The sequence below is a fragment of the Diadema setosum genome, chromosome 5, assembly GCF_964275005.1.
Source record: "Diadema setosum chromosome 5, eeDiaSeto1, whole genome shotgun sequence".
Lineage (NCBI taxonomy): Eukaryota > Metazoa > Echinodermata > Echinoidea > Diadematoida > Diadematidae > Diadema > Diadema setosum.
The window spans coordinates 31,028,250-31,050,586 of NC_092689.1; the positions used below are offsets into that span (position 1 = coordinate 31,028,250).

Consider the following 22,337-nt stretch of genomic DNA (forward strand, 5'->3'; position numbering starts at 1 on the left):
TTGATGTGTTTAGTGTCTTTTACTGTCTCAATGAGACGAAACGAAATTCCTGTGTTGTTGGTTTTTTTTTTCTACCTTTGTAAATAAAATCACAGACAGACAGAGGGCAAACAGTTTTGCTCTGCGCATACTCGCCGAGACAATTTAGTTGATTCGGTGACAAGTGTAAGATGATGACACGACATTTGCTTCTGCCACAATTACTCTGGTCTTATTTTCTCCGAGGACTTTAGAGTTAAGGGTTATTGTTGTGATAGGGCTTAGGTTTATTTTGGTGTGAGGATTAGTATATTAGGGTTAGGGTTATGTTTGTGGGCAGAGTGTATGTTTGCCTTGGCGTGCAGATATTTCATGGGAGCAACCGTCGCAGGAGCAAATGTCATAGAACCATGCAAGAGGTTGGTGCATGGTTTACGGTCTGAAACGCCGATGGTTGCTGTAAATACATGTTCTCGTAGTTGAGCTTCATAATTGGCATACAGAATTCTTTGTCACAGTAACAACCTTCATTGAACAGCCCATTATCATGTTTCGTCTTTATGTTAAAGCAATACTTTGTGAAGTTGTTTGTTGTTCAATGTGTCTCGAAGCGTTACAGAGAATAGAGAATGTTCTCAACTGATTAAAATACTAAACTATAGCAAAGTTTCCTGGCATAACTCCCGAGCTTAAAGGCATTGTTTACCATTTGCAGATGAAGTAAAAACCCAGCATTAGTGCTTCAAAATAGTTCTAAAATGTGAGTTAGGGAAAGAAACAACCACTGTAAAAATTTGAATCCGTATAATCGATGTTAAGTATTGTTAAATACACAAAATGTGAACAATAGTTATAATAAGAATGCTTCCAGATTAAACCTTCTACAGTTACGGTTTACTGAGAAAATACTAATATCTCCATATATTTTAGGCTTTATTGCAAAAAAAAAAAATATATATATGGTAGGATGTTTTGTGACACAACAGACCTACACATGTGCATCAAATGTGATATCTTAAACATTTTTAAATCACTGCTCCCAAAGGTAAACTGGACCTTTAAACACTGAGCACTGGAATTCCACAATGTGAAAAAGCACAATCCTTGATTTTCACCTCTGATCATGAACGCTGTCAGTTGCAGCTGTGGATTCCAGTGCCGGACTTGTATTTTCTAAGAGTAATATGCTACATGGAATCAAACTTTCTGTTGGAGAGAAAGCATTACACTGTGTGTGCCTACGTCCTCTAAAATTAATTGTCCTCTAGCATTAGTATCATGAACGCACACCAAGAGTCTGTTGTAACTCCATGCTCACACCATAGAGATACAACACATGCTCACACCATGCACTGAACAGACGTTCCTGAGACGTTCTTGTTTACCTTCAAAAATGAACACTTGTTGAAATTTGTCTTGTAGTCCTATATAAAGGATTAAGACGCATCATACTATAGTGACGGCGCATTCTATTGCCTTTTATAATGCCGTCATCCTTCTGAGCGATCCGAAGATTCATTTTGGACAAACATAACGTTAGGTATATTACCCATCATAAAGACATATCTTGCTTAGAGAGTGGCTGACCATTACGCAATGAAACATGAATCAACCGTCAGATCCAGTACGGCACATTTTGTTTTGTTGTCTTTTTTTTTTTTTATTTAGCATCTGGCATGTATTCAAGTGGGAAAAAAGACTGTTGTGACTCCATCTTTTGAACCTCTTTGATCTGCATTACCACAGCTTCTGCTGTGAATACAACCGCTGTGTAACTTCGAGTACTGGATGGACAATACATGCTGGATGACAGCAATGAAAAAAAAAATCCCGTAGATACTGCGTACTGAGTGATACCGATAGTACAATTTACTAATAATTTCAATACCTCAGTTGATACGTAAAAAAAAAAAAAAAAAATCGTTTGCTTCCTTGTGAGGCAGAAAGAAGTAGATAAAGAAACGAGCAAATACAGACACAACGACAACAACAAGTTCGCACATTTGTCTCTGAGTAGTACGGATGTTAAAGGAACATGATCCTTCCCCGAAGAGCGATCCAAATCTTCAGGAACCATCCTGGTTGTGTCGTCTTTCATCGGAAAGTTTTGCTCAGGAATGCTTTCTCTTCTGTCCAGCGGGTGGAGCAAAGTGTTGACAGAATACTGCACGACACAGCCGGGGCCCAAACGCGTCATCAATTTGGGTAAAACAGTCACATGATCGAGAACAATGTATGACCTCCGTAGGGCCAAGGTCAAGGTCGTGCACCTTTATTTCATACTCATAACGAATGTTATCACGATTGAACATTATTATTATTATTATTATTATTATTATTATTATTATTATTATTATTATTATTATTATTACTATTATTACTATTATTTATAGTGCGCTTTTCCCACAAGGCCCAAAGCATGTCGGATAGGGGGGTTATGATCATGATGGCAATGATGAATATGAAGTAAAAGAAAAAAATTCGGGTGACAACATTGCGGCATCTATCATTACTGAAAAGAAAATGTGACATCTCATAGAAGAAGGTTATGTAAAGGTCCCCTCGTTTACATTTCAGCAACGTTTAACTCTTTCTATCAAACAACCAAAGTCAATCGCTATCACACATTTTCCTAAGCACCACTCATCAACCTAACTAAAAGACCCACTCATCAACTATTTTAAATCCCTTAAACAGGAAATCCATCCCAAATATAAATAAACTTTGAAAGAATGAGAAAAAAATCCCTATACAGAAAGTTGCAAAAGTGGCAAAAATCAGATAAGAAATAAAGAAGATGTGATATTTTGAAATCTGACTTTTTCGGAAAATATTTCTTGACCAGTCCTTATGAATATTCAAATGAACGAGTTGTTGATGTCATGCCCTCACAATTTTTCATGTATGTTATAAATGAAATTCGGAAGAAAGTATATTTTTATCTACAAAATGTAGTAAAAGCATAATCCCATATCAAAATATATCACAGTTAACATTTGTTCTTATTTATTTGGGGTGGTTTTAATACAAGTTCTGTATTTATATAGCTGAAATATGATATTTTTTTTTTTTGGTCATTTCTGTATATGAAATGACTAAGACAATGTGATGATATGACATCATCCGCTTGCTGATTTCACTATTCATGACGAATGATCAAGAAGTGTTTTCTGAAAAATTGTGAAATTTCAGAATTTCATAACTTCCTTATTTCTTATCCGATTTTGATAATTTTTGCACTCCGAAAGTACAATTCTTCGAAAACATGCTCGGTTTTGACATTCTAAAGAGTCATTTGTGCGAAAATGGTAAGGGATTTGTTTTTCCGAAAATGAAATATGGGTCGTTAATCGGAAGATAACTAAGAGTGCGTTAAGAAATAAACTATATTTAAAGAGAAAAATACGATATTGTCGTTCTAAACTGTTGGATATTTCCATATATTTACAAGAAATTGAAATGAATGTTTACATCAGCGTGCAGTATATAAATATTTGACGCAAGCATGTCTTAGATGCTTTACCGATTACGAAAGGACGTTGATTCTTATTTAGGTCGAGGCAATTGTCGCCTGAGCGAATGGATTAAAGTGCATATGGACTCGCTTAATTTAATTACCAGTGTATGTCAGGTTCCATGAGACCAATGAGCAAGGTGTTGAGGAACGTCGCCATGACGACATTCAAGGGAAAATCTGATTTTCTCCTTTTATGTCCACCATGCGTCATAGTAGCTCTGACTAATAATGCACGAACACGTTTACGATTGTATGTAAAGAGCTTAAGCCATTGCTCATACGAAACCGCTTTTACCACTTTACTAAACCTTTTCGGTGCCTTTGACTTTGGACTGTGTGTACAAGGTTATAGGGGTTCCTGTGTCGAAGCACACAATGGGTTAACTCCACGCATGGGTACGTGAACCGTCTTGAAAGCCAGGGGGTTAACTGGATATCAAGTACCAGTTTTCGTCGCGATAGCCAGTGCATTGGGATTACGCAGGATTGGAGTAATGTGTTCTTATTTCCTCTCGCGTGTGACAAGTTCTGCAGCTGATGAAAGTGTGTGGGCTCTCAGGGAAGCCGAAAGCCCCAGGAACCCCAGGAACCCTAGAAACCTCTTCCTTAAGCCGACTTATTTCAGTTTTGTCCTTTTTAGCACTTTCAGCGTTGAAGACAACAGAAGGCACTGACTCTTCTGTGGTTGCTCCATCGGAAAGTGTTTAATCTTTTCCAATCTTGCGTAGATCCTCGGCTGCCTTTGAGGCGCACTCTGCTAACATGAGTTGTCATGTCCGGATCTTCGTCAACAAGAATTTGCTCGAGGTCACGACCTTCAGAATAGCATGGACATTCACAGACAGGTTAAGATGATGAACATACTTTATGAGAACTTCAAATTCAGGTTTATTTTGGAATATAATCTCTGTCACAGCGGCTTTGAATGATTCATCCTGTGAACCAGTGAGACAAAACTGAAAAATAAACACATAAAGTACGGAATTGATTATCATTAGGAAGTATCAGTTTATCAAGACATCTCGCGTTTGATGCTTTTGAAAGCAGTTTCTGTCATAAAGGAAGCAGACGAAGGCTTTGTGAGGTGTCCCAAAATTTATGAGCCCCTTCTGTTTAACTGTTCAAGGTGGGATACCGTAATTCATTGAGCACTGTGAGTATGAGTCCTCGAATGCACAATCTCATAGGCTGGATCAGATATCTGGAACACTCTACCACAACAACGCCGTCTATGTGATACTTTCAAAAAGAAACTCAAAGACAAAATTTTCCCGTCATAGTTAACATCGGTATTGTATGTTAACTGTTTTTCTTGCAACAGCTCTCTGATCAGCTTGCTATTAAATCACTTAATAAGAAACAGTAATCATTATTATTATCCCTATAATCATCACATTTTATTATCATCATCATAATCCTTGTTTATCATTATTATTAGTAATTCTAACAATTATTAGAAAATTTGTTCATTTGTATTATTAGTACAAATACATTTGTACAAGTACATTTATGGTATTATTTACAGCATTATCATTATCATTATCATTATCATCATCATCATCATCATCATCATCATCATCATCATCATCATGGCGGACGAAGATGATTCCCGGTGCCATCCATCGTCGTTGTTATCCGAGACAGAAGAGGAATCGAGCATCAACAACTCCGACAACTACGTCTCATCTGCGACAAAGCGCGTGTTGAACAGTCAATATTGATGCAAACCACATGATATGGTTTTTCCCTGTTAATCCGGTTTTCTATAATTACTTATAATTCGATACCAGAAGGGAGTGGAAGTAAGGCTGACAGATGCCATTACAACAAGTCCAAGATTTCGGGGGGAAAAATCGAAAATGAAAACTTGTGAATGTAAGGATTAACTTCCTCACGTTCAATTTTGAATCCGGAAAACAGTCATTCGTCACACGTAGACACAGCTAAATGATAGTGACAACAGTGAGAAAAAAGAAGCTCGTCATTAGGCCTACATTTTTTCGCCTGCCATGAAGCTAGTGGAGTTTCGTCACATCGAGATGAGGGACTCCACGTTACCCTGATAAAGTCGGAGACAAAAATGCCTTTAAAAAAGAGAAATACCCATATTTCCCCCAACAATCAGGAAACATGACTACTTGTTCAAACTCCTTAAAAGTTTGATATCAGCCGTGAAATAGATAAAATCAAAAAACTGTTTAAGTTGCACTTCGGGAGGACACACACCACACACACATCATACTTCCTGTAAGAATTTCAAGTTCAAGAAAGCTTTCAAATGTGGAAATTCGTAGTTTCTAGAGGTACTTTGTTATGATGTTTGAAATGGACCTATTGCGCTCATTAAAAAAAAAAATCATATGTACATTTGATTGTATCTAAGTTGATAATAATGTCAAAACTGCCTTTTTCTGATGACTGGCACTAGATTCTTTCCCGTTTGTTTTGTTTTGTTGGTTTTTTTTCCCCTGCTCGTGGTGTTTCTAGATCAGTGAAATTGGAATTGTATATCATCAAGGACCAAAGGTAAATAGGGGACGGGGAAATAATCTAAAACGGTATTACAACTGTACTGTTAATATTAAATCATCATAATATAATGATTTAATGATATTAATTTTCAAAAAAAGGCCAAATGGATATGAATATGCTTTTCTGGTGGAGAATTATGTTTGTTTGTTTGTTTGTTTGCTTGCTTTTATTTCTGCATTCAATCAGATGCAATTTGAATACAAACTTCAAAAAGTACAAAGAACAAAGAATAACAGGTGCAGTGAAATAAATCGTTAACAGTAAATAGATACACATATGTGATTGCATTGAGCAATGTAGATACACCGAAACATAAAATAAGATATACAGTATTTTTTTTAGTAAACAACAGAGATCAATGAATGCAGGAGACCACCATCATAAGCGATTAAGCTTGAAATGGATGGAGGCCTCATAAAATGACTATCCAACGACATAACTCTCTTGGAGGAAGGTGATCAGGTGAGTGCAGTGCAGTTGCAGGTGAGAGTGCAAGATGCAGTTGAAGGAAGAAAATAGAGATTGACAATAAGATGACAATCATTTACTATAAATATTTGTTAACTTAATTGGTTTGGAGAATATAATTGTATCAAATATCGTTTTAGTGAGGCTTTCAAAGAATAAATACTTGAACAGGACTTTATATTATCCGGGAGATTATTCCAAATGTCCGGACCCGAATGTCTTATAGATTTATGTGTCACTAATAATTTGGGATTCAAAAGGTGGAAATTTCTACATATACGAGTAGGGTACGAATGGACAGAAGTATTAAACCTAAACATGTTATTAAACGATGATGGAAGTTGATCATGTATATATTTAAACATAATTACTGTTATTTGAATAATATTCAAATCAGAAACCTTCAATGTTTTAAGCTCATGAAATAAATAATCAGTATGAGCCAGAAAATGCAATCCTGTACAAATACGTATAACTTCTTTTTTTTTTGTAATTTGAATATAGAATCTATTTTGGTAGAGCCGCAAGTACCCCATACAACATTGCAATAACTTATATATGGGAGAATTAAGGAAAATAATAGAAATAAAGTTGAACGAGGAAGAAAGAACTTCAGCTTGGAAATTATCCCTATATTTCTAGAAATACACGTTGTAACATAATGCAAATGTTCATTCCAAGTCAAACTTTCATCTATATACACTCCCAGAAATTTTGAATTCGTTTTCTTTTCTAATGGAATATCATCAATGTTAATATGTATCAGCGTATCTTCATTATGAGAATGAAGTTTGAAATAAATGAAATGAGTCTTTTTTATATTCAAAGATAGTTTATTAGACTTAAACCAATTTGATACTTTACTAATTTCAATATTTAAAGTATCATTTAAAATCTTAAGATCTGTATGAGAATAAAATATATTGGTATCATCAGCAAATAGAACAAAAGAGAGAAGAGAGGATGTATTAATGATATCATTGACATAAAGAAGGAATAATAGTGGGCCCAGAATTGAGCCTTGAGGAACACCACATTTAATTAAAAGGGGGTCAGATTCACAACCATTAAAAGTAACATATTGTCTTCTATTAGTTAGATAATCTTTAAGCCATAAAAGTGCTTGTCCTCGAATACCATAATGACTAAGTTTGGAGAGTAAAATAGAATGGTCAAGAGTGTCGAATGCCTTACTCAAATCACAAAATATACCTACAACATGTTCTTTGTTTGCAAAAGCACTCGTAATTTTATCATAAATTTGTATTAATGCTAAATCAGTTGAATAATTTTTTTCTGAAACCATATTGATTGGGAATAAGTAAATCATACTTATTAATAAATTTAAGAAGTCTATTATAAACAATTTTTTCTAAAATTTTGGATATACAAGGCAACAAAGAAATGGGAGGATAATTACTAATTTCATGAGGATCATCTTTTTTATGGACAGGATTAACTTTCGCTATTTTCAGCAGATCAGGAAAAATACCTTGTGATAAAGAAAGATTAAATATATGGCTTAACGGTTCTGCGAGTGGATAAATTATTTCTTTCAATAACACCATACTTATTTTATCAAAACCACAAGATTTAGAACAATTTAAAGATTTAGTGATACTAACGATTTCACTGGGACTCGTTGGATTAAAATAAATAGACTCTTGATTTTGGTCAAAAAGATAATCTGTAAAATGAGCAGAAGTATTGCTAATTTTAGTAGCAAGTTCCGGACCGATGTTAACGAAAAATGAGTTAAATGAGTTAGCATACATATTGGGATCATTTATTTTGATGCCGTTTAATGTGATATCATCCGTTGGCGGAGAATCAGGCTTTTTACCTAGGACCTCTTTAATGATTTTCCATGTTGCATTAGTATTCGAAGAAACCTTTTTCATTCTATCAGAAAAATATAATCTGCGGGATAAACGAATCAATTTTGTCAATTTGTTTCGATAAACTTTATACGTATTCAAATTAAATTCAGTTGGGTTACGAATATGTAACTTATACAAAAAAATTACGAGTGTTTATGGATTTCAAAATACCTTTTGTAATCCAAGGATTTCTTGGTTTACTTCGGTTACTTTTTATTCTACATAAAGGAGTATTATTTTCATAATAATACAATTTATCATTAAAACATTTTATATGCCAAATTAACATTATTAATACTATAAATATCTGTCCATTCCTCTAAAAATAAATTCTGTTTCAACAATTCCACATTACGTTTTGACTCTTTATAATACCATATTTTATCACGTAATTTGTTACGACCCAATTTACATTCACAAATTGAGAATATTGGTAAATGATCAGAAACTTCAGAACATAATATACCCCCCGTAATTGTATTATTATACACATTCGAAAATATATTATCAATCTGAGTTGATGAGTGCGGATTTATCCTGATGGGTTTATTGATTATCGACATAAAACCATATGAATACATTAAATGCATAAAATTAAGGGAATTATTGTTATCGGATGTGGGGGAAAAGTTGATGTTGAAATCACCAAAAATAAAAACATGTTTACTTTCATTACCTATCTTATGGAGATATAAATCCAATTCATCACAAAATAATTCACAATTCAGATCAGGGGGTCGATAAATCAAACCTATAATAACATTTTTAGAAATTGGGTTATCAATTTCAGTGAATAACGTTTCTGCATATCTTAACGTGATCTCAGAACGGATTTTGAACTGTAAAATTTTGAATGATATCAACATGATATTTGATACGACGATACGTTGGTCAAGATTAATAGGCTTAAAATGGATTTGAATTGTTTTATCGACCCCCCCCCCCCCACCCTCTCACTCTCTCCGAGAAATTATCATTCCTTCTTTTTCTTCTTCATTTCTATGTGGGAGTGTCGCGGTAATACATGTTACTGGCTGCGATTCATCATCGTGGATCACTACACGCCGCAGAAAAGCAGTCTGCGGTATTGTGTAGAGCGCCACCTACCATGCCTACCAACGAGTTCCCCCATCGCCTGTGCGCAGGCATCGGTACTTGAGCGTCAGTCGACACACATAAGCGGACTCTGCTCGCATGACCATTTACTGTATCCAATCGCACGCTTTTGAGAAAGTCATGTGCGCCGTGTAATAAAACACGCCTCCCTACTCTTGGATTTGCTTTAGACGGCTGGTGTATGAAAAAACGGAAATGTCCACACTTCATGGAAGAAGCGGCTCATAATTTATCCAAACATAATATATAGGAGGACTGTCTCCGAAGTTCCGTTTCGTCTGCTCATGGAAATCTTTCCCTTTGTTTTATCATGGAGCCACAGCTCCATGGTTTTACAACGGTCAAAGCGTCTTCACCCTCCGCCTCTCTTGAGTGACAGAAAGAGAAGTGTGCTGTAAGAATGTCCTATTTAGATCGGAGCAAAGTGTTATAACTGGATTGAAATTTTGATGTTTTGACCGAGACATTATCTTATAAAGAAGTACTTTTGATTGAAAAGCAATGTATCGAAGTATCGTATCGAGTCGAACCATGAACTAAAGAAGGAAAGGGCAAAGGAGTTGTAGGGATTCCGGTATAAATACATCATCGAGGGCACCTTATGAAGCAAGTTTGGTTGGACGCGGAGGAAAAGAATCGAAAGGAAACAGAAATGCGAAGAAAGGTAGATTTAAAAAAAAAAGAAAACTAAGAAAAAAAAAATCAGTACGAATGGTTATCACCCAAGCGAGAGTTTGATCAAAGTCTGCGATAAATCCGGGTGTAGACTATTTGTTGGACTAATAATAAGGTTCGGCACCTCGCGCACGGATCACTGCAGATGGTTTCTACCGCCGAGGCCAGAACAACCTCGCTGTGAAACTCAAGCGTGCGTACGTTTCTTAGCGTCTAGTGGAAACAGGATTACAGAAGGGAAATATATAGGGAGCACACGCAGACAACAACAACAACAGCGAGAAAGAAAACGAAAAAAAAAAAAAAAACCACCACCACCAACAACAACAGCAGCCGTGCTTCGTCCAATCAAATCCATGCGCCCAGGAGTTCAGAAACTTTAATGCGAGGTCGAAAAAAAAAAGTTTCTATTTCAGCATTGACGCCGTGCTTGGTTCACTCGCACGCACTCCAGAAGAGCCGACGGTAAGAGTCGGCAATCCAAGAGCCGCGGTGCGCCGAAGTTTTGCCGACGTCTGAAGAATCATCCATTGCTCCATCTAACCCCCGCGGAACATACACGGGGTCGCCATCCATCACTGGAGGGCAAGATATTTAGCACTGTGTGATTTGCCCTACTACCAGTCAGTGCAGTGCCACCGGACAGGCAGACTCGTTATATACTTTGTTGCTGCTTAGACATCGTTGAAAAGTGTAACAGCTGTCAGAGAGTGCCAGCGACAAGCCTGAAGTGATACCTTCGAGCTTCCTGGAGAAGAGAAAGGAGTGCATCACTGACATTCTGAGGATTATCTCGGCTTCCTGCTGTTTGGAGAATACGTCTCGGAAGGGAGCACACAGATACTGTGATTGGAACGGCGCAGAGAAGGATAAGCGTCAAGAAGTGTTACATGGACTTTACGCTACACCGGTTTTCGGCGGGGGGCTGGGAGTCGTCGAGTGGTAGTCAATTTTTCTCTCTCCACCGCTCACACTGTAGTGGGTTTTAAGTCTTTTGAGAAACCTTCTCACATTTCCATTCGCTTGACTCTCCCTTCTTCCTTCAAGAAGGGGACATAAAAAACCCTTCGGAAACAGTCTATTGGAGTGTATCTATAATTTTTCGGATCCTCCCTCGATAAGTTATATTTGATTATCTGACAGAAGTGATCTTTACTTCGCTGACCCAAGTTTGAGAACCTTGTCTGACAGCATGGATTACTTCTGCGCTTCATCTGTGAGGGTATTTCTCGCCACAGTCGCGGTTATATACCCAGTTCTCTCTGCCGAAAGTTTGGGTAAGTCGATCCGCTTGCTGGTCAAGTTAGTGTAAATTTTCGCTGTGTCTTTGCGAACCATGTACTCTTTTTTTTATTCATCTCTGTTCTGTTCTTGCTCAACTTTTGCGGTAGATATATTTTTTTTTACGCTGTAAGTCGTATTTCTAAAACTCGTCGCCTGACGGAAAAAAACAAACTTTCCTAATCACGTCAACATAGTCGACGCGTATTCCACTGGCTCCGTATGTAAGGCGAAGACATGTACAACCGTTTGACGGCACGAGTAGCGAAGATGGGCCCCGGATGGGAGAAGTTCGCCTGAAGGCTTCATGATCTGACCCACAACCTTGAAAATACAGAGAAGTGGTCTAGCTCTGTGTTACATAAATCATGCCATTTCGTCTTTTGCCTGTACAACAAGCAGACGAATATTGTATTCTTGCCTTGTTTTTTTTTTTGTTTTTTTTGTTTTTGTTTTTTTGTTCTAAAAGGAGGCCAAGAGAGTTGACCCAGATGATAATAAATATGATGGTTATAGTGGAAATTAAATTGGGCATTCTTTTCGGACAGGAGAAAAAAATGATTTTACATTACATTTCTCTCTCGTAGGGGGTACCAAGATGAGTTTTCTCTCTAGTTTTGTTTTCCGTGGGAAAGTACAAATCGTCATAAAGGTAGACGAATGTGTAGTAACTGACATTTAATTCACTTTACGAGAGAGTGACAGACTGATAGTTTGGATTCTTCGGCGTCCTAAACATGTACGCTTTTGTGTTAATGGCCTTGTATGTGCCGGATTATGCCGTGATGTAGTGATTCACTCGCTAATCGGAAAAACACGTGCGTTTTAACTTGCTGTAGAGGACGCGTAATTCTGGTAAAGTGAGCACTGACAAGTGTCATTTGCGGGCCAGATAAACAGAAACATCGCCCAGCTTCCTGCCCTGTGCCGCCGTTAGGGGGACGTGGTAAAACGACACCTTTTTTTTTTTCATCGTTTCGTGTATGTATTTTTGTAGGTTTTCTTGTAGGTTTTTGATCCATTATAGTCATATACCGACAAAGTGATAATGAATCATGATAGTTCTGTTTTAACATTGTCGTTAAAAGTTATTAGGACTTTATTACTTTCCTTTATCGTCAGTGTCACGCAGAAACGATTTCGCTGTTTGTTTGATGTCTCGAGATCACATGCAAAAATGATGCTAAGTGCTAATAAACAAAATAATGATGATGAATTAAGTGCACTTATATTGCTCACCTACTTTAACATAATCCACAGCGCATTACAAAATATTAAACAATCACAACAAATATGATTCAAACTACGTATCATTATTTAGAAGATGGGTTTTAACCCTGTTCTTAATTTTATTAAATGTAGCTGCCTGTCTGCCGTACAAACGGAGGGAGATTATTCCAAAAATTCTGGAGCGGGTCATGCATGAATTTCCTGTTACCTAGGATAATTTATAATTTCCTTAAACGATATTTCAATATTTTTTTCTTTAATCGTGAGAACTTTGGAGACGGTGAAGTGTCTGAGATGATAACAGACAATTATGACGATGATAGTGACGAGGATATTGATGTTGATATCTATTCTGATCATGATAGTAGTTAAGATGTTCATGGCAATAATCATATCCACAAAGATGATATTGGTTAGATGCAAAACAATGAATCGTTCTACCGGTTCTGATTTGACATAGGCAAAAGAAGTCAGTTGTGTTCAGCTTCCTGATTTCTTGGAAGACGAAATGCTATTCAAATCTCATATAGGAAATGCCAAGAAAAAAAAAGAAACAATTTAGTAGATGCGGTCGATTGACTGATTTCATTTCCGCAAAATGAAATATGTATTTCACCTCTTATTGAATAATACAAAGAAATTATCACAAAAGCACATGAAACTGCGGCTGGATGGCCCTACTCAGCTCTGCCCTCATGATGGAGCTGTTCTACCGAGGGGTCCAGAAGAAAACACACTCGGTATATCCGAAATTAACGCACTAATTATTTTTATCAACATTAAAAATCTTACACTACACAAAATCAAAATAACATCCATCATTTACTTCAGTTATTCTACGAACGCTATTACCATAATGGCAATAAGTCAAAATCAATGAATCCAAGAAATACATCTACGCTTCAAAGAAGAAAAAAAGTATATACGGTATACAAATACACTTAAGGGTTTGTTTGTTTGTTCATTTCCATCTGAGAAGATGGCTGGATGGTGCAGTAACTGATCAGTGGGAATCAGTGGGAATGCTGGGGGATGATTGTTCCAATTCTTGTGGGATTCATGTAAGAGTACATTATGTATCTATTGCTGTGTGAACATAATTTGCTTAAGAATGGTCTCATATTCAAGTAATTTGCAGTTTAATGGTTCCAGGCTAGCATGCCTGTACAGTGACGGGGCATTAAACTGCACATTACTTGAATATGAGACTGTTCTGAAGCAAATAATTTTCACACAACAATAGATATATAATGTACTCTTAAATGAATCCCACAAGAACAATCATCCCCCAGCATTCCCACTGATTCCCACTAATCAGCTACTGGCCATCCCCTTTAAGCTGGTCTTCCATGTGGTCCAGTTGGATGTGAGGTGGGACCACTTCACCGGGTTAAACACCCTGCTCTTTGCGATGAGTGAATCAGTTCTCGCTTCTACCAGGGAGGTGGATTCTTCCACCTCCCTGCTTCTACCTCCCTGCTCAGTCCAGACTCGGGTTCGAACCCGGGCCCTTAGGACCGTGAGGCAGACGCGCTACCGACTGAGCCAACAAGGTGTTATTTACCATTTTGAGCAGTGATTTCAAAAATGTTTGAGATATCACGTTTAATGCATATGTGTAGGTCAGTTGTATCCCGGAACATCCTAACATGTAAAAATTTTGTAATAAAGCCTAAAATAAAAGGAGATATCACTATTTTTCTCAATAGACCAAATTTGTAGACAGTTTAGTCTAGAAACATTTTATTACATGTATAGCTATTGTTCACATTTTGCTAATACTTAACATTAATCATACCGATTGAAATTTTTACATTGGTTGTTTCTATCCCCAACTCACATTCTAGAACTATTTTGAATCACTAAAGCTGAATTTTTGTTTCAACTGCAAATGTCAAATCATTCCTTTAAGTTGAAACTTCAATACTATTATATCTAGGTAATGGCTTGAACCGATGGCTTTAAGTTGTGTTAGGCTGGTGTGAAAACCTGTGAGGTCAAGTGTCGATCGCTTCTGATTTTCAGCCGACGACCTTGCCTACCTTATAGAAATATTGGGTGGCCTCTCACGGAGAAATGCTTTGAGAACCCCAGCGACGCGGGAAGTGATGGGTACACAGGTTCGTGTAATGAGGGTGGCATTTCATGCGGAAGAGCGAGTATGGAGATTCCGGTGGAATGACGTTGGTTTAGTTCTGGGTTTGCGTGCAATGCGTACGACGCTGGCGGTCTCGGTGCGTCCTGTGTGTGGCGACGCGCGGCGGTTAGTTATCTCATGGACCTAGCCCATGGTTATCTTCAGCTGATACGTGATAAAGCTCGTCTACGTTCATCGATGGTTGGCATTTCATACATGTATAATTATCATCTCGGAGATACGTCATTTTTTTTTTACGTTTTGCCTTGAAGAGAATCACAGTGTGAAGCCAAATCTAGTAAACACCTGATTTCAGTAATTACATTACCAGAACAACTTCCGGGTCTTCTTTAATTGACCCAACAGACCGTTTAGTTTGTTCTTTTCGGCAGGACGGAAGAGACATGATGTGAATTTAAGGGAGAATTTTCGTCAGTCATTTTTAAAGCTGTTGAAACTGTGTGGTGCAGTGTAAAATTAATTCAAATTCGGTAAATCTTCGTGACCGTTTTCATAAAATTGCCATAGGAGGTTGCAGTTATTTAATGCGTATAACGAAGCAGTCCATCTTGCGAATTTTTTTTTTTTTTGTTTTGTTTAATTAACATAACACCCGTTGTAACAAGACATTTAAACTGCTGTTAAAACATTGTCGTCGGAGTTACTAGTTTTTGGTATTTGTGTGGTATGTTGTTACTGCGAACTTATGTCATACTTCTAACCTCATTGAAGTACAATTGTGTTCAGTAATCGGCCAATTAGGAGTCAGAATTTGAAGCGACCTAGTGACCTCCAATCCGCAACCGGGTTACCGGGTTACCCCCTCCCGCTGCGCTTTACGAATATGTTATCTTTCCGGCTGACCAGGGAGGTGGAACACCCTGGGCTGACCGTATGAATAGTTCGATATATTTTCAAATGCATCCCTAATGTACTTGAACAAAGTTGGAATTCAGAGTGCACATGTATCCCAATAATATAATAGATTTGAAGCAACTAGCACTGCAGTGTTTAATTGACTGTCCCAATGTGAAAGTTCTCTGTTTTCTTTTTCTCTTTGAAAAGGATTAGTATTTATTTAAAGTTGTAGCGCTCTCATCACATCGCCCAGCATTACCGCAAAATGATTTTATAAAATTTTGACCTGAATTTCAATTCAATGCAGTTCATTCAATTCAATGCAATAAAAAAATGTATCTCATTTTTTTTTTAACTGAGCACAAAATAACAAGGTATCCGAGAGAGATGCCCATACAGGAGATCAATTGCCAATCATTATTCGTTTAAAACAAACCTGCTTGCCATAACTGTGAAAAGTAAATTTAAAACATGTTCAGCGAAATATAAGAGGTACCCACTATTAAAAAGTATATTCCTTTGCGAAAATGAAATAGATGTTCGAATGGATACTTGACTAGAATTGGATGTCAAGGGGCATTTAAAGGGATCGTATAGTTTTGGTTGAGACCTAACTTCAGGTTTCTGACATTTTTAGGTGAGATAATAAGAAATTTCTTATGAAATATGCAGCAGTATGTAATTCCAAGAGGAATTCAACGTTTATTTGATGAAAATTGGTTTTGAAATGGCTGAGATATCCAAATGAGAGCAATCATAATAAAAGGTGGGACCGGCCTTTTATTACGATCGTTTTGTTTTTGCTTTCGTTTTTTTTCTGTCTCAGCCATTCGAAGACCGATTTTCATCAAATAAACTTTGAATTCTTTTTAAAATTGCATGCCCTGTACTATTTAATAAGTGGTTTCTTGGTATCTTGCAAAACGTTAAAAGCCCAATTCTCATTTCCGCCAATACTTTAACATTTGTCCACCGTATGTGTGTATGTGTGCGTGCGTGTGTGTGTTCGTATGTGTGTTTTTCAGTCAATCAGTCGATTAGAATAGAAAGGTCGAGGTCCAGGCCCAGACGAATAAGATGTGTTCTGCATTGAAACCTACAGCGATTTGACTACAATTGGAAGTTTGTAGTTTGAGATACGGAAAAATTGCTGAGATTATATCATCACCCAGAGTGATTTTTCCCACTATCATCAGTATACTTCATTATGCAAATCCACTAAATTAGTATCATTCTAACGAGACTGTGATGCTATTATAAAAAAAAAATTACAACAACTAACATCTGACTAAGGAAAGGGAAGCAAAAGAACTGAGTCCATTTAGCACTTCATGTTTAAACAATCGAAAGAGAATTATAAAACAACAACACAACAACAACAACAAAACACCATAAAATGTCAAGGCTGATTCATTTGGCTAGATTCCTGTTTAATTTTGTTATGTTTGTTGTTGTTGTTGTTGTTTTTTTTTTTTTGGGGGGGGGGTGTGTGCCTGTCTGTCTGTATGTGTTTGATGAGCTGGGGTCATTTGTGTATCAACGATCAAGATTCTGTCGTGATTGTTTAATTTCTTTTTTTTTTTATATAAAACTCCAAATTATTCAGCATGGTATCAATCATGTTCGACGAGCAATTACCTCACCTTACCCAAGGACCATGCCATCCGTGCATACCTATCCAAAATTGGGGACGAGCATTTTGTCATTGAGTTGGCATTATCCCTGTTTTTCTTTTTCTTCTTGTCTAATCTCCACACCTGTGCACGCGTTTTATCACGTGTCTTTACAATCAAATCACATAATAGTGTATATACGCCTTACCGTCTCAATTCTCTCTTTAATCCGATGATGTTCCATAAAAATTGTACGACGGCGATGGAGATCATTCGCACAGCGCCTGTATCAATAAAGCCCCCATGCTTCGGGACCTTTTTTTTTTCCTTTTTCTGTTTTTTGATGTGGGAAGTAATCCGCTTTATCCCGTCATTATTCCCGCTTCAATGTGAGTGAGAGAGAGAGAGGAGACACACACACAGGTGCATTCCACTTGCTACACGTGCGTGTCCGCTGCTGAGTGCATGCAGGGAGGTACAGTCTCACCTCCCTGGTGCTGGTGCATGCAACCTCCAGAAAAGCCTCTCGTGCACCGATGGCGTCCCTCAATACTCCCTGACGCCACTTCCCTGTATGAGGATTTGTTTATTCCAGGGAGGTGAGTCCTCTCACCTCCCTGTTTATTCCAAGGAAGCATAAGGAGAGACGGGGAAGGAGCAGGAAATAAGACTCACGCTCTAAAGAGGAAATCCACCCCCCCCCCAAAAAAAAAAAAAAAAAAAAAAAATTAAACTCCAAAAGAAAGAGAAATATATTCCCTACAGAATGATATAAGAATGCCAAAATTCGTATAAGAAATACGGGAGATAGGACATTTTTTTTTTAAATTTCACTTTTTTTTTGGAGAAAACATGTCTTTACCAGTCCTTATGAATATTCAAATGAGCGAGTTGATGATGTCATATCCTCACAATTTTTCATGTATGTTATAAATGAAATTCGGAAAAATTGTCATGTTTAACAGAACTAATACAAGTAAAAACATGTTTTCACCATGCCAATAGATATATCAGACTTAGTATTTTTTATTTTTTTTACTTTGGGTGGTCTTTAGACAAGTTTTATATCTATACAGCTGAAATATGAGATTTTTGTCATTTCTGTGAATGAAATGAATAAGAAATTGTGAACGCATGATATCGTCAGCTTTCTGACCTGAATATTAATAAGGACTGGTCAAGAAATGTTTTCCGAAAAAATGTAAAATTTCAAAATGTCATATCTTCCTTATTTTTTGTCGAATTTTTGTCATTTTTGTATCGTTCTGCAGGAAACATTTTTCTCATTCTTTTGAAGTTTATTTATTTTTGTGGTGGATTTCCTCTTTAAGGTCGACAGAAAAAAAAACCCTCAACAATCCATTTTCATGCAATGATAAGCTCATTTAATCAAAAGTGGGTAGATTTATAAGCAATGCCCCAAATATAGAGTGAAATATAGGGTGGTTTTAATTTATAGCATGTTACTGAAAATGAAAATAATTAAAAACTGACACCTCATCAGAGGAGTTTGAGGAAAGTCAGACAATCCATGTAAAAAGTTATGATTTTTTTTCCCCTCAAAGTTTAGGGTACCGTCTTTACTTGATAAGAAGTATATACTACAGCGATTCATTATCACAGCATAGGACAACGGAATATGGAAAAATAAAAAGAGAATTCTACAAATTTCATTTTCAAACAAAAAGTATATATACACACACGTATGTATAACGTGAAGGGGGCTTGGCAACGTCTATACTGCAAGTTTTTCTTCCGTCACACATACACACACATATGCATATACTGTGTGTGTGTGTGTGTGTGTGTGTGTGCGTGTGTGTATACGTGTATGTATGTATGTGTAATTGTATGTATTTGAAGGACTTTACACTTGCAGTCAGCGTTCTCATGACAAATTGTTTGCATAGACGAACACGCAGTCAGAGGAATGATGAACCGGTTGACAATCTTATCTCTCTCCGAAATCTACAATAATCGCTAAAGTATTTCAAAGGTTGAATCAACAACAGACTTTATTTTTTTTTTCTCTCGCTCTCTCTCTCTCTATGGGCTGCACATCACTAATGGATGATTTGCCACAGAAGCAAGCCTGAATGAACAGTGTAGATTGAATAGTTTTTCAACCTACTTCATTCCGACTTGGTACAATCAGGGAGGTGGACTTCCACCTCCCTGGTACAATTTAATTCGAACTTTTCAGACTCCTGTACGAAAGATGGTTACATCAGGTTGAACGCGTGAGTAATCACTATTTATCGCGTTAAAGGACAAGTTCACCTTGATGTACATGTGGATTGAGTGAATGCAACAATATTAGTAGAACACATCAGTGAAAGTTTGAGGAAAATCCGACAATCCGTTCAAAAGTTATGATTTTTTTTAAAGTATCTGCGCAATTACTGCTGGATGAGAAGACTACTACAGTGTGTGATGTCACATGCGTACAACGATATAGTGAAAATAAAAAGAGAATTTCACAAAATTTTACTTTTTGAATAAAGTGCACATTACATCTTGGACTTGTTACTGATGTATGTTAAGGATAATATTATTCCCCTTGCCCTCTGAAAGAGAGCAGTCGAGTGTTCTTTTGTTATGCGAGAAAAGTGAAAATAAGGTGAATTTTCTTTATACTTTCTTTATACTGTTGTACTCATGTGACATCACAAGCTATAGTAGTCTTCTCATCCAGCCATGACTGAGCAGAAACTTTAAAAATTCACAACTTTTGAACGGATTGTCGGATTTTCCTCAAACTCTCACTGATGTGTTCTACTAATATTGCTGCATTCACTCAACCCACATGTCTATGAAGGTGAACTTGTCCTTTAAAGATAAAATGCAACACCGTGGAGCCGACACACACACACACACACACACACACACACACACACACACACACACACACACACAAACACACATACACACGCGCACACACATTTTCCCCAGTAATCTTTATCCATACTATTCAAATGATACAAAATCAATATCATAAGGTGTTAACGCTGTACAACAGTAGCATAATGGTAATATATTTTTTACACAAGTAATCATACCCTTTATGTGTACTACTGTGTAAAACTAAGTATAAAAACTTAACATCAAACACCTGACATTACATTCACAAATTGATAACAAAGTAAGAAAAAAATATATACAGCGAAACGGAGTGTAATTGAATTAAAGGTACTGTTTACCATTGGGAGCAATGATTTAAAAAAAAAAAATGTTCAAAATATCACACTTGATGCATATGTTTAGGTCAGTTGTATCACAAAACATATTATCATGTAAAAATTCCGTAGTAAAGCCTAAAAAAGGAGATATTACTATTTTTCTAACTAAACCATAACTGTTGACGGTTTAGTCGTGAAACATTTTTATTCTTGCTACTGTACATATTTTGTATATTTAACAATACTTAACATTAATCATACTGATTCATATTTTTACATTGGTTGTTTCTATCCGTAACTCACATTTTAAAACTATTTTGAAGAAGTAATGCAGCTGTCATTTGTATGACGCACCTCTTGACCCCCGGGAAATGTGCGTCATGGTCGCGTCAAGTACCACCAATTTGATGACGCGTGGTGCCGTCACGGGAGCAAAATGTCCGTCACAATACTGACCCATTATGTGCGTCATAGTCGGTCATTTAACCAGAGTGTGTCAAAAGGTTCGTTAATGGGACCGTCATGTAATTTTGCGAGGCTTCTTGCATGGGGCATGGTATCCCTCCGTAACAGAATAAAACAAACTCGCGATCGCGAGTCGGCCGAATTCACCGGCTCCTGGAAACGCGAAAATGACACAATTTTCAATCAGTTTTATTATAACATACTGATACTCACTTCATTCTCGTATGTCTTCTTTTTCTATCTGATGTCAGACTAAAGGTCTTTTCAGAAAGTTTGAGTACAAATTTGCTCCAAAACCACACTACCAAACACGATTTGTGATTAAAATCATCACATACAGCCCGCGGCATCGCGAAGCTCGCTATCCTTCAATCGTATTCACTGTAGTGTAGCATCCAGCGACCGTCGACCGTGGAACCTGCAGCAAAACCACGTGCGTCATGTCGACCATGTGGTACATGTATACATACAGTACACGCGTACATACGTATACAGAAGGCGAGGCATGGCAGAGGCCAGGCCCCAAAACACATACAAACGATTATGGAACTAACATTACTGAGAGTCTATTAAAACCTGCATTAACTTAAAATAGTAAATTCTATTTAAACACTAGCCATATAAACCATGTACCTAACTTGGGTTTAATAAGGTTCGTGTTTAAATAGGCAGGGGCTTCAATCAAGCTGTTTTCGAATCGGGGAAGGGGAGGCGGGAGGTTACGGAAAAAATTACTGTGGCCAGGCCGTAGTTTCGCGAAACTAGATAGTTTGCCATAGCAACGTGTATATCAAAACACGCGTTTCTATGGGATGTCCATGAACTAAGGAACGGTTTAGAGAAATTCGAAGTCATTCGAGGTTGAAGTGGTTTTTTCCTACGCATTTTTTTTTTTTGTTGTTGTTGTTGTTGTTCATATCTAAAAAATTCGATTTCTTAATTTTTTTCAACTGGTATTTGGGAGTCTTGTAATATATTTAAAATGTTGATAGAAATTTCGGAATATATTCAGAAAGTACGCCTAGGCGCCTACTGTTTGGATAAACGGTAAACATGCAGTCTACGTTCGATACGAAGAAATCATTACGTCTTTCACGAGGAAAAACATACAAAACAAACAAAAAACAACTACGAACGAATGTTGATAGCCAAAACTTTGATAAGTAATAAGCAGTTATCATGAGCGTGAACTGAAATTAATTGTCATGATTTTGTTGCCTAACCAGGTGATGACTGCATCTCATTGAACCTACTCGTAGTGAATTTCTCTGGGCATACGAGACCTTTTAAGTATTTCTGGCTCAGTTGCATTTTTAATTGACTGATTAATCGATCTTTTTTTTTATTGTTCAGGGAACATAAGATATTCGATCAAGTACATTATATTCGACTGTTTGATGTTTCCTA

General features: G+C 37.0%; 1 protein-coding gene across 1 annotated transcript in view; it reads left to right on the forward strand.

The window, feature by feature from the left end:
• The first annotated feature begins 11,359 nt into the window (after positions 1–11,359).
• Positions 11,360–22,337, forward strand: part of LOC140229283 (uncharacterized) — an 87,590-nt gene continuing 76,612 nt past the window's right edge. The window contains exon 1 of the mRNA XM_072309558.1: positions 11,360–11,444. Coding sequence (XP_072165659.1) covers positions 11,360–11,444 — 85 coding nt within the window. The remainder of the gene's footprint in view (positions 11,445–22,337) is intronic.